At 34.3% G+C, this 14,016-nt stretch overlaps 2 protein-coding genes across 3 annotated transcripts; one reads left to right on the forward strand and one right to left on the reverse strand.

Annotated features, from left to right (window-relative positions):
• The first annotated feature begins 7,164 nt into the window (after positions 1–7,164).
• Positions 7,165–9,514, forward strand: LOC118056049 (protein PAL OF QUIRKY). Its single transcript, XM_035068149.2, has 2 exons — positions 7,165–8,001; positions 8,532–9,514. The coding sequence occupies exons 1-2, from the start codon at positions 7,292–7,294 to the stop codon at positions 9,385–9,387; spliced, it is 1,566 nt and encodes a 521-aa protein (XP_034924040.1). The 5' UTR covers positions 7,165–7,291; the 3' UTR covers positions 9,388–9,514.
• Positions 9,515–10,556: 1,042 nt separating this feature from the next.
• LOC118056022 (receptor protein kinase-like protein ZAR1) lies at positions 10,557–13,795 on the reverse strand. Of its 2 annotated transcripts, XM_035068110.2 has the most exons (3): positions 12,856–13,795; positions 11,662–12,732; positions 10,557–11,425 (listed from the first exon to the last, which is right to left on the reverse strand). In XM_035068110.2, exons 1-3 carry the CDS (start codon positions 13,109–13,111, stop codon positions 10,776–10,778), a joined length of 1,977 nt encoding a protein of 658 aa, XP_034924001.1. In that variant the 5' UTR covers positions 13,112–13,795; the 3' UTR covers positions 10,557–10,775. The 2 variants fall into 2 exon arrangements, with proteins under 2 accessions (XP_034924001.1, XP_034924000.1); XM_035068109.2 differs by having other exon boundaries at positions 11,662–13,794.
• Positions 13,796–14,016: the final 221 nt, after the last annotated feature.

The following is a 14,016-nucleotide window of genomic DNA, read 5'->3' on the forward strand; positions in this document are numbered from 1 at the left end:
TGGTTACCGTGTTTTGCTTAACTTTTTTTATCACTTGTGTTTGACATGTTCCATGTTCTCTTGTGAACTTGTTGCTATGTTTTCTCCTGTAAATATTGTTTTTCCATGCGTTAGTGGTTATTAGAATAAGCAAACCTCTATGTGAAAGAAATTCCTTTATCAGATTTGAATTTCAACATTGGAACTGGTGGCTTGTTATTGTGTCAATTTTAACACATGTTGGATGATTCTGTTCTCAGGGTATGTAACTTTGAAATAGTCTTACCATTCATTGATGTAGGAACTAGGAAGGGAGATGAAATGACCTAATTGTTTGAGAAAGCTTTGCACTTTTTGGGGTAACAGGATTTGTGGGGATGTTGAGTTTTATATAGAATGCAGTAATTTGCTTGGGGCATGTCATGTTGTGCCTTTAGAACATTACTTGGAATTGGATTATTTGAAATGCTTAGGAGTTTGAGAAAATCTGGTGGAAAATCATCATGCAAATGTCAGCAGTTACACTGATCTCTATGGTATGAGTTGGTTTGCAATTATGAAGTACTAAAGAAAACCAACAAATGTGAAGTTTTTTGTCTGAAAGAAGGGAGGGGGAGAATCCTGGTTTCTTTTAATCTACTTGTTCTAGATTTTGACTTTCATTTCTTATAAATAGAACACAATCTGGGAAAAACTGAGGTATAATTGACTTCTTTATCATTTTGGAGCACATTGTTGTATGTTTGGGTAGTGTAACATGAATATTTTCCTCATAATGAAATTTCTCCATGGTGGGATACTGACCTTTGGCATCTTTGCTGCTCTCTTTTACTCATCACTATTAGGTTAATTATGGTAATTTCATGCATGGACTGCTGAAGGAGAACTTTCAGCTGAACAGAAAAGTCTTACAAGAGAAACCCATGCCCGAACCATATAGTTTCAAGGCCCTGGTAGACATTTCCCGCAACGCCTTTTCTGGAAACAAAATGTGGTGCATAAGTGGACATTTCTTCTGTTAATGTGTAGTTCTTTAATTGGGTACCTTGGTATTTCACTCTTTTTATAGCCCTTCAGAGCTTGTTTGAAACAAAAGCTTTAAATAGGTAGCTTTGTATTTCCTGGGGTAGTTTAGACCTCTCTGTCTCTGGATATATGATGAATGAAAACAGCTAGCCATTCTGGAGAAATATTCTAACCATGATGATCACAAGTTCATATTCTGTATGTTATAACACTGGACAGGAAGATTACTAGTCCAAAAACAAGGAATTGTTCATTGCTGAGAACATAGGAATCGTGGACGACAGTTGCATTTACCCTTTCTAGCCCACTGCCCAAGAGCTGATACGATATATATTTGGACATCCAACTCCCGGAGCCCATCCTACTTGTGTTCACTACGGGGAAACAAAAAGGAAATGAAGATTGCCAAGGTCATCTCATATTTCTTTAACAGGAGGGGAGGTGTGTAATCTAGCAACTGAGAAATAAAAGAAGGCATCAGAAAAATAATTTTGAAGCTCATTTGTATTACTTAAGCATATCTGACAATTCTCAATACGCGATTGCAGATATCCGCATTAGAGAAAGAATCAAAGCGAAGAAATTTGATAGTTACATCTTGTAGAGACATTAAATCCTGCGGTAGAACTTTGAAGAATATACTTTCTCGCCACCTCGAAGTAGAATCTAACTTCATTGACAAAGCTCGAAGATGTTCATCCGAAACAGTAACATGAAAAAGGGTGCTGAACCCTGCACTAAGAGAGGCTCTGTGGACGTGGAGATCCATCGGGTACTCGAAGTTTGTTAGAGAATAATATAAATTATATCCTGGAACCTCATCTAACAGCTTAAGTTATTGGGTTGAGATGGTTCTTTGACATGGTATCAGAGTCTTGATGACCAAGTGATCACGAGTTCGAATCTCACCATCCCCATTTATTTGATAAAAATTAAGCACAAGATAATGTGGGCCTGTGCAAGTTTCAAGCTCAAAAGGCTTTCACTTGAGGGGGTGTGTTAGAGAATAATATAAATTATATCCTGAAACATCATCTAACAGCTTAAGTTATTGGATTGAGATGGTTCTTTGACAAAGTTGCACCGACTTATCTCCAGATTTTTCATAGATGGACACTAGATGGTACCATGAAATCTTCGTAGCACAACACATTCAAGGATTGCTATATTTTCAAGGGATGGACAAGCGATCGAAACAAAGTAATTGCATGATAATTAGCTGCAGACAAAGGCAATGCTAACTGCTTCTGTCAAGCTCTTGAAGCTGCACCTAAAATCATTTAATGCCAACTTTCAAAATGATTCAAAAGGAGAATCACTTATCACTGAATTAAACCGTTAGAAGTCGAAGCCTCTCTACATGTGTATATCGGTACATGCTTACAAGTGTCATAGATAAATTGATGAAGTAAGCATGGCAAAACTGAAGGGAAACCTGATACTATAAAACCTGCATGGTAAAGCACAAATTGTTCGAAGCTATATAGAAGATGTGTATAAACTAACTACGACTGGGTAATTTAGGTTAAGGAGGCTTTCTTGATTAGAGTCCAGCTGATTACTCAGGAAAAAAAGAGAGAGAAACACAACTATCATGATCAAAGTAAGAGGAGCTAAATTTGAAACTTCGCATAGCTCAGTTGTTAGAGCATAATCCTAATTACGAGGTAGTGTGGTGTTGTGATAATAATTTTTTAAATTTTTTTTTTTGTTTGGAAATGTATTAAAATATTAATATTATTATTTTTATTTTTTAAAAAATTTATTCTTTATATCAATATGTTAAAATGATTTGAAAAGATAAAAAAATAATTTTAAGAAAAAATAAAGAAATTTTATTTTTTAAAAACATTTTTAAAATGTAAAAAAATAAAAGAGATAGAGAATATTTTAGGTGATAATTTGCGTTAACAGACTTGTTTGGAACAAATAGTGGGTAATTAACTTAAAAACTAAAACGCGTGAGGTGAATATTGTGCAACCAACACTATTCAACCCCTCACAAAATATTATGGATGGTATTGTTTATTTTTTGACAATTCATTTTGGCTCTCAAAGTTTTATTTTAGGCGATTTAATCCTAATTTAAGACCAATTACTTCTAATTTCGTAGTCAAAAGTAGAATTAGAAGAATAGAGACTAAAATAAAAAAAGACATCAAACATGAGTGGTTCCTAGAAGTTTCGAGAAATATACACATTGGTCCTCTAACTTTAAAAATAACACAAATTATATGATTTCAGTGCCTCGATGCTTTTCAAATTCAATTTTGATACAAAAGTTTATTTATTTTTTATTTTTTTAGTCATTGGTTGAGAGAATAGAGAGAGAGGTTGCCGAATTGTAGTTGTAGAAAGAGAAAAATATCGTTGACACTGATTTAGGCCATCAAAACAGTCGATGTTTATGTCAAATGGTTCCATTTGATGATAAGAGTTCATATTAGGTGTTTTTTTTTACCTTTAATCTTCGTAAAAAATAGATATGAGCTTAGTTTGATTTTTTATTTCGGATTGATTTTAAATTTTAAGATGATTTTTTAGTTTTTTAGGCCATGGATAGGTTTATCACGGTTTCTAAGTTTTTTTTTTTTTTTTGGTTAAAACTAGGTTGAAAAAAGGGTTTTTTGGTCAAAAAAATTGAGGTCCTGATTTTCCGACCACATGGCTAATTTTGGGCAAATCAAACGACACATCATCTGCCTCAGCAAGTGTCACGTCGTCTAATTTTTCTTCTTCTAAAAATCTTGAGGTGGATGAAATGTTGTTTACCCCAGTTGCAACCAAAAAAATATAAGGGCCCAGTCAAGTAGGCCTATCAAGACAAGCTTACGCATGAGCTTTAACAAAATGAGCTAAGTGGGTTAGTTTGGCTATCCAGGCTTAGCAGTTTCTAGCCTTTGCTTCCTCTTTTTTATTTTTCTAATTTTTTAAAAAAATTAATGCTTTTTTCTATGATATTTTCCTCTAAGTTGTTTTTTATATTTAGATTAATACTCCTTCTCTTTTATTTTGTTTATAAAGTCTTTTTTAAATTATAATTATTTTTTTGTTATGCATTTAAACTTTGAAGAGTTTTTATGATTCATATATATATATATATATATATATATATATTTATCTTTTGTATATATAAACTTTATTTTTAAAAAAAATATATATTTTCAGATAATATTTATAATATGTTCAGCTGCATAGTATTTACCCCCTTTTATTTTATCCAATCAATTTAATTTATATCTCTATTTTTATTATTGTTTACTTGAATAAAAAAATTATTTTAACAAATAATTTAACAAACACAACCTGGTAAATATCTTGGCTTGCGAGATTAAATATCTTGGTATTTATTTGTCTTTTAATTTTTTAATTTTTACTTTTAGTTATTGCTTATGCTTTTTTTTTTATTAACATACTTAGTTTTTATTTGATTGCATGTATGCGTAATATATTTTGATTTTCATTTTTAAAAAAATTAACTACAAAAACATGTTGAAAATGCTTGTGTATATAAATGTTTTATTTTAAAAAAAAATTAACTAACGAAAAAGACATGAGTCAAGTATCTAGAAGTGTTATAAGGATTTATAATTTGCTTGAATTTGATTCCTATAGAGATATTTTGGTTTTGTGATCCAGGTTGTAAATTAACAGATTGACTTAGTTTTTTTGTTTTTATTTTCAATTTATTTTGTTTTTTAATTTTATTTTTCAATATTAGATTAGTTAGGAATTAAGCTTCACAATTTCTTTTGATTTTTTTATAGGGCTATCAATTAAGATCAATTCAATATATTATCATCTTAAATTTTTTTTTTTAAAAAAAAATGTTATCTTGAATTTTTTTAGTCAAACTATGTTTTTACTAGTTGTTTGGGTTGTCTTTGGACTCGTCAAGTCTATCAGGTCACACTAGGTCAACTCTCATATAATTAAAAAAAATATTAATAAAACCTAAATATTTTACTTTTATATTTAAGAAAAATTTAATCCAAACAATAACATAACGCAGGCCAATAAATGCCTTTAGATGATAAGATGATAAATATTTATTAGAGATAATATAAATAATATCATGAACTTATTTAATAATAAAAATTTTAAATTAAGTTAATTTTTATATATATTATATAAAAATTTAATTAACAAAATATTTATGAGTTTAAATCTCAAACTTTCACTACTAGCCCACTAGCAATGGGTCGATCTTGAGTCTATCTCTGTTCTTGAGAATGAAAAATCCCATTTTATTATATGCAGGTTAATCACATGCTGTATGTGCATTACAGAGTATGTATTATTTTAATATGTTAATATTAAAAATAATTTTTAAAAAATAAAAAAATATATTATTTTAATATATATTTAAATAAAAAAATATTTTAAAAAACAAAACTATAAAAACTATTGAAAGAAAAAAGTACAGAGCCTCTCTCAAGAGAATTAAGATGGCCCGTCGTCGATTTAGAGCATGTTTGGCAGTGTGGTAGCGATTGCTTTTCAAATAGCTTTTCGTGTCGAAATACATGTGAATGATTTTTTTCATTTTTTAAAAAATCATTTTTGACATCAGCACATCAAAACAATCTAAAAAGTACAAATCGAACTCAATTTTAGCAAAAAAAAAAAAATTTAAATTAAGGCAAAACACCGTTTGGAACGCAATGCCAAACGGTGTCTCAAGGGCTCTAAAAAAAGGTAATCCGAGATTCAAAGTTTATTACCAAGTAAAGTAACCTATAAAATCATGTGATGCATTTCAAAAAAATCCTTACAACAAAGTCAAGCAGGACTGAATTCTAAACACTCCGTACCTTAAGTTCTTACAAGAAAAACATAAGCGAAGCTTAAAGCTCGAGCTTCAAGAGTTAATGGAGGAGACCAAACTTGAAGTTACTATTTTAACAAAATTGTTGGTTAACTTAGAGTGAGAAACAGAGAACAACAGTCTCAGAGCTTTTGGCCTTCTTAAAATTATTTAGAAAAATAAATTCAAACTCAGTTGATATGTAAATTGATTAAAAAATAATTGAAACAACTAAAATAAACTAAATGTAGGAATCTAAATTACATAATAGCTTATGATTTAAGGTTTGAATTTTAAGAAATGTCATAAGAAATTAATATTTAACAAATGTTTTAGTTCAAATATATGTGGATAGTCTACTTAAAAGAATAGTAGATTGAGTTTCAAATGTAAAGATATATTTACTATAAAGATTTGAATAATAATAATAATAATAATAAAAGTTACTCTCTCTTAAAGTTATTTTTTTATTTCAATGAAATATTCAACCCTTATATCCTCTTATTTTGTCTAAAACATAACTCGAGTGAACTTGAATTATACAAATAAAAATAATCTCATAAAAAAATTAAAATAAATTATGAAACTTAATTTTTACTTAATCAAATGATAAAAGATAAAATTAAAAAAAATTAATAAAAAATAAAAAAACTCGAGTCAACTAAATTAATCTCCTATTATATAGTTTATAAAACTGAGATTACCTCATAAAAATAAATTATAAAAATTATAAAATTCAATTCTTAATAAATTTAATATTAAAAGATATAATTAAAATTGAAAAAAAATATAATTTAAAAAAAATTAATTATTCCAATAAATAGTGTTTTAAAAGAAATAAAATAGTAAAATTATGTTTTTTTTTAATTAATGAAGATCTGTAGTTGTGAATTATTCTTCTACGCTAATCCAAAATCATTTCACTTGAAAAATATATTATCCCTAGTTCTCAAATACAAGTCCAACCCATTTCCTGGATAAAAACCTACAAAGTACGCACAACTTATCCCTTATTATTATGATTATTATTATGAATACAAACCCTTAATAAATTAAATATTTTCATAATTTTTCTTAAATCTCCATCATCTAAAACCTGGTCCCAAATCAACTAATCCTTATTATACCACCTCTCATTGTTAAAATAGCTATAAAAAAGGGTTATTTTTCTACATCCTTTTCTTTTATATCTCTGTATCAAAATTACTTATATCTTACAAATCCAAAAAGAAACGAGAGAGAGCCACAAATTCACATTGAATCTTTTCTATAGTAATAAAAGATTATACTGGAAAAGTTTAAGTGATAGGATCAAAGTATAATATTTAATATTTAATATCTAATTTAACGCTGCATATCTGTGCTTGCCGCGTTAGGCATTCAACACTTATAAAATTGTATAATAAACGCTAACACGTGACCCAATCCCAGCTTCTAGTCCCTAGATCACCACCGCCATCTCCGGTGCACCGCCACACCATGGACCCCCAGCCACTGCCACAACCACACCCTCAACCTCAACCACCAGCTACCACACCAAAACTTCGCCTAATGTGCAGTTACGGTGGCCAAATAATCCCACAACCCCACAGCAAATCCCTCTTGTATTCAGGTGGTGACACCCGCCTCATCTCCATCCCCACCGTTACGAGAACCGGCACCGCCACCACAAACGCCACCGCCAACGGTCTCACACTCTCATCCTTAATCACTCACTTATCTACAACTCTGAAAATAACCACGCCAATCACTCTGAAATACCAACTTCCACATCACAATCTTGATTCTCTCATTTCGCTTTCTACCGATGAAGATGTCCTTATCATGCTTGATGAGCACCAAAACAACCGTACACCTTCACGTATTAGATTATTTGTGTTTCCAACCAAACCCTTTTTGAGTCAGCCCGAGTTAAAGGCTACAACTTGGTTAAATCACCCGAAGACTGAGACTTGGTTTGTTGATGCATTGAAGAATGCAAAGATTGTGCATCTTGAGGGTAATGGTAATAATGGTGGTGGGTTCTGTGGTGCTGAGTCTATGGTTTTGGAAACTTCTTCTTCTTTTGGGTCTACTTCGTCTTCGGTTTCGTTGTCTAATTTGGGTGTTAAAGGTGGTTCTGTTGAGGATAATGGGACTAGTTTGATGGATAATAAGGTTAATCTGCCTACCTCAGAAGGAATTTCTAGGTATTTGTTTTTATAAAAGTTTCGATTTTTATGTTCTCTTTTGAGTTTTAAGGTTGGTTTTTGCATTTGTTGTTGGATAATTTTGAAAAATATGGAAATCGAGATTCTTAGGATGTTAAAAGTTATGTTCTTCATAGTGGAAATGTAGTTCAGTTAGATGATTGCATCGTTGATTGCTATATAGTCGATTACTTGGTATTACGTAGTAAGTGTTTTATTTTTATGTTTCGGGAATGAGTTTCTTCAATCTGTCAATTATCTGTTTTTTGGAAAATTTTTGAAAAGGATGCAAATGTTGTCTTTTTGTGGTAAAGTTATTTTCTTTTGATGGTGATTAATATAATCTGTTGTTAACTGTTAGTAGTTTTTAGTTTTTAATGTTTTATCTTGTGTACGAGTTTCCAAGGTTTGCTGTTCTTTTTTTTAATGAACGTCTTTAAAGAGAGTAAAATTGGATATTTTAGAGGTTAAAGTTATGTTCATTTGGGTGTAAATGAATGTAATGGTTGCTGTAACTTTGGTTATTGCAGTGATCATGGTCTGGGAACTGCGGTTTGTCAGGGTTCACAGTTTGTGACGTATCAAGATCCAGTTGGGGCTGTTACTTCAGTGGAGAGTAAAGCTTCTCTTATAAATCCATTTGAATCAGAGAGTAAAATCCCTGATCCTCCTCCTCCCATGGGGGTTGAGATGCATAGAACAGTTCCTGTTTCTGGGTATCCAGTGTCTTTTCAATATGATCAGCCACAACAACTGCAATTCATTCAAACAGGTGGCCCACATTATATACCCCAGGACTCAAGTGTTATAGCGCCAATGTCTTCTTACTATGTGATGAGTTCTCCAGTGCCTCAGCAGCAGGTTTATTATCAGACCAACCAACCTCAGCCGATATACTTAGTGCCTGTTGCACAGCCACACAATTTACCCGAGCAAAGAGGTTTGACGAACACTGCAACTGTTGCTTCTAGCCGTCCTCCAGTGCATCATCATGATTCTACCATGCTCCCTGCTCAAATGGCTTACCCTGTAGCTGATTTAACCTCACAAGTTTATAGAACAATCCCAAGAACAAGTTCGCCTGTTACTGTACCTTGTAGTGAAAATAAGCAACAATGTGGAGGACCTCCTCAAATGAATCACCAATCCCAGCCTTTATGTGCTGCTTCCAAGGAGAGTGGTAACTATAGTAAACAAATTGATAATGATCATGTTCATGCCCAAATATACAAGTCTCAGCCTCCGCCTCCAACACTGCCTTCTCAGTATCAAACCATGACCCCTGCCACAACAATCTTGTTATCAGAGGCTATTGCACGGTTAAATACAGATAGCATTAAGCAGCAACAGCCAGGAATACCAAGCCATGATGAGCATAGTCTATAGTAAAACAACATGGGGACAACTGTTTTTGGTGACTTGGATTTTCTTTCATGGATTCTAAATTTTGGTAGTATAATATTTTATTAATCTGTATAGAAGTAGTGATCCAATCTTCTTACCCTTTTTTTAATATTTCCTTGTTTGTATGATGGTAATATTGTTGTTTGAAATTAGGTGCTTAAGGTTATACAATTAAATCCATACAATAATATTCTACGCTTGAACAATCAGTGTATCTGTTTATTTAAAATTTAATCTTACTTTTATCTTTTCTGTCGGTTTTATCATACAATAATTTAATCATGTTGGTTAATTTGTCGTTGTTCTTTTATTCTTTGAAACAAGGGAACTAGATTTTTAATTTCTTGTGATGAAATTCATTTTCCGGTGTGTGTGTTTGCGCTCTTGTATAAAGGTTATTCCTTGGTTCTCAATAAATCAGCTCAAATTCCTTGGAACATGTCATGCATTTTGATCATCACTGCAATAATGCCAGCGTTTGAGCAGTGTAGATCAAAATTTTCACCTTACTAAGGATGTTGTGTTGAAGGTTGTATGGATAGAACTAAATCCCATCGTTGTGCTTTAGAGGAATTTCGTTTCGGTTTCCATTGTTTCATTGTGGTTTACTGCCCGTTAATAGTTGTTTCATTTCTGCACTGCCTTAAAGATAAGCATGTTTGCCGTATTTTCTAGGAATGTTCTTTTTTTTTTTTTTTAAAGAAATGCAGCACGTCTGCTTCATTGAATGCAATTCTTGGTGATTAGTGCTAAGCATGTAATTGTTTAAATTTTTTTTTCTCTAGCGGTCCCATTTTGAGGATGGTTATCATTCATTTATGCTTATTACAAACACATTTCAGATTACCCTCCGATGATCCTTGACATATTTTGCAAGTTTTCTTATCTAAAACATGATTGTATGCTAAAGTTCCATTACTTGTTTGCAGAAATTATGTGCTTCTCTGGATTAGAATTAAGGCTGTTTAACTTCAATCGAAACCCAGTTCAATTACTGACTCCAGATAGTTTAATGACACTTTTCACCTCTTAAAGCGTAGAAATAGATGGCATGTTTTTGTTGAGACGCGGATAGGGTAATAGGAGGAAGAAATTCCAGTAATTATGATTTAGGAGTACAAACCACAATGTAACAAAATCATGGAGAGTAATAATAAAAATTCTGTACGAATTATTTAATTTAACACAACAAATACTGCAAGATTTAGATGTACATGGTGGTGAATAGGAGCTCAATGTAAGACAACATCCAAACAGGAGGAGAAATATTTGTAGCAGATTAGTAGTTCAATCCCTAGGAACAACGCACCCATTGATTTGATTTTTCTGAGGAGGGTGTATAGACTAATTTCCCTCGATGAAAACTGATTTTAAGTCGATGAGACCAATCTTTCCAGATTTTCACTCACATTCTTCATGGAGGGTCTCTTGTCAGGGCTCGCATGAACACAGGCTAGAGCAATCTTAAGTACTGCAATCATCTCATGTTCCTTGTCCGAATCACGAGCTAAGAAGGGATCTAGTACTTCGGATGGTGGCTTCACTTCAATGCTAAGCTGAATCCATCGGACTAGATCCATTCCCGACAGACTCATCTGCATAATTGGTGACTTCCCAGAAATGATCTCCAATAGAATTACCCCAAATGAGTAAACATCCCATTTCTGTGATGGTTTCATGACTTTTGAGGACTCGGGAGCTTCATAACAAGACCCCGGCATGCTTGAATGTGTTGGTGTCAAAGCATATGGAGAACCCTGTTGTGGTGTTCCGCCTGACATTTGTTCCCCCTGAACTGGTATGGATTCTTCACTAGTATAAGCAAAGCAGTTGAGTCCGAAATCGGAGATGTGGGGCTCCATGTTCTCCCCGAGCAGTACATTGCTAGTCTTTAAATTTCCATGGACATACCTTTTGGGACTGCATTCATGTAGAAAAGCTAGACCCTTTGCGAATCCTTTCATGATTCTAAGTCGAATGGACCATGAAAGAGGTTTAAAGTATGTCATTCCTGTTCTTCCTGGACATATTTTGAAGAAAGAGATTCCGAGCAGTTAAAAAGAGATTCAAAGCAGTTAAAGTGACAATTGATTGTGATTTTTCATGGAAAACAACATTATCAAGAGCAGTTAAAAAGAGATTCAAAGCAGTTAATTTGACAATTGATTGTGATTTTTCATGGAAAACAACATTATCAACACGGTAGCTAACTAGTTTTTTTTAGTTTCTTACATGGGGAGTCGGGCTGGTACTTACCATGAATTGCGGTGGCAAGGTCACCATTGGGCACGTAATCATAGATAAGCAACTTCTCGTTGGTGCACCAGCAATAAGCTAGAAGGCTGACAATGTTTGGATGTCTAATTTTGCCTATTGCTTCAACTGCAGTTTGAAACTCCCTGAACCTCTGAGAACCTCCATCTTCCAGTCTCCTCACTGCCACAGTTAGCCCCTTTTCAAGAACGACTTTATAGACAATCCCTATACCGCTCTTTCCAACCAGAAAAGCAGATGCTTTCAGAAGTTGTTCAAGATCAAAACTGACCTTTGAGTCTAATGGGACAAAGGTGTATTGTTCCATGGTTTCTGATAGAGATTCCAAGTCATCTGTTCTGAAGCAGAACATTTCCTTTCTAACCATTGACTTTTCTTCAAAACTGCGGCCCTGAGTACGCATGCCTTCTTTACGACCATAAACCTTCTTGTACCAGTAACGGAAAGATAACGCAACTAGGCAAATTCCCACCATTGTGCTGGCAACAGATGCAATCACGACCAAGCACCATTTTCCTCTCCCTGGCTTGCCTGAGCTGTCTCCTACTGCTAACGGCTTAGGATCAATATTTGGATAGGAAGTGGTTGGAGGACATGGATTTTTCAGAGGAGGCCCACAGAGAAGAGGGTTGCCAATAAAAGCAGTTGGACCTACATTCACCAGAGCATCAGTTTGTGGTATTGCACCGCTAAGATTGTTGTAGGTGAGATTGATATAAACGAGCTCAGGAAGATTTCCTAGGCTTGCTGGAATAGGGCCGTCGAAAAGATTGTGAGATAGATCAAGCACTCCTCGCAAGCTTGACAAGTTGCCTAGGCTGCCAGGGATCAAACCCCTGAAGCTGTTATGTGAAAGATTCAGTGTCTGAAGCATAACCAAATTGTTACCTAACTCATCTGGTAGAAAGCCGGTGAAAATGTTTCGACTGAGTACAAGATTTTTCAGTCTCTTGCATTGAATAAGATATGAAGGTAATGACCCATTGAAAGAATTTTGAGAAAGATCTAGGGTCTGTAGGTGCTCGAGGTTCCTTATCTCTTCAGGAACTGTCCCTGAAAATGAGTTTCCTGAGAGTATCAAGGATTTTAACCCTGCTGCATTAAAGAGCTCGACTGGCAAGCTTCCAGAGAGGTAGTTACTCCTGAGATTAACATGACTCAAGGCAACAAGCTTACCAGTATCAAGTTGCAGCATCCCAGCTAGTCCTTTGTTTGGAAGCCTGAGAGAAAAGACCTTCTCTTCTCTGCATGTAACTCCATACCAGGAACACGGGTTCGCATCTGATGAGTTCCAGTTGTCCAGACTGCGAGCCGTGGAGTCTTGTATTGATTGCTTGAAGGATAGAAGAGCAAGACCTTCATCATTGACAGAACCAGCAAAAGCAATATAGTGGACAATAAAGAAAACTAGAGAAACAAATTGCAGAACCATCTCTACATAAAGGCAAATGTGGAATGGAGTTCAAAGGAGAAATGTCTGTGGTTGTGGGATCATGGTGTGAGCTCAAGGAGGTCATATACGGAAAGAAAAGAGAGGCTCTTTACTGCTCTAGTGCTTTGTGTTTGCTGCTGGACCTTATATGACCCTGTAAGGAAGTAGCCACTGTAGCAGAAGTGCAGACTGGGAGAAACCGGTCAATGCAGCCCTGCTGTTTCCTAGCATTGAAGTTAAAAACCAAAACATGTGCCCACCACATTTGCTTTCTCTAAACGCAAAACTTTTAAGTTTGAATTATTGCTAGACAACATTAATCGAACAGGCCTTATATGTAGCATGCTTTCAATACCAGAATTATATATACTTGCAGACAATTCATCATGGTTACTCATTACCTGTCAAAAAACCATGACCAGTCAAGTTGTTGGTGTCATCTAATCTTTAACATCTTCGAAGCTGATGGGGCAAGCTGTGGTTTGAATTCCACTTACAGCCTAATTGTCTATGAATCCAGTTCTTAGCGTGATTGATGGCGTTATTAGGTGCATAAATAAGCCACTTGATGGGCAAACCAGTATAATTTGGTAAGACGGTTTGACTTTCAAGCTATACAGGGTTGGTTGGTTTTGTCTTGCTGTGACCGGTGGAGGAAAGACGTTTTTTATGACTTCCCCAGCTAGGGCTGGCGTCTCTTGCCGGCTGGGCTGTCTCCTTGAGAACCAAGAGAAAAGGTCTGCACACGTTTTGGCGATACTGAGAAAGTATGGGGTCCAGTAGAGGTCAGATCAAACTTTGGACTGGATTTCGCTTCATAGCAACGTATCATTAATAAATTGGTTACAGACTACTAGCCTTGTACCCGCGATTTGCCATGGGACGGAACTATTTTCTTTCTTTTT

This window comes from Populus alba, chromosome 4, assembly GCF_005239225.2.
Source record: "Populus alba chromosome 4, ASM523922v2, whole genome shotgun sequence".
NCBI classification, from domain to species: domain Eukaryota; kingdom Viridiplantae; phylum Streptophyta; class Magnoliopsida; order Malpighiales; family Salicaceae; genus Populus; species Populus alba.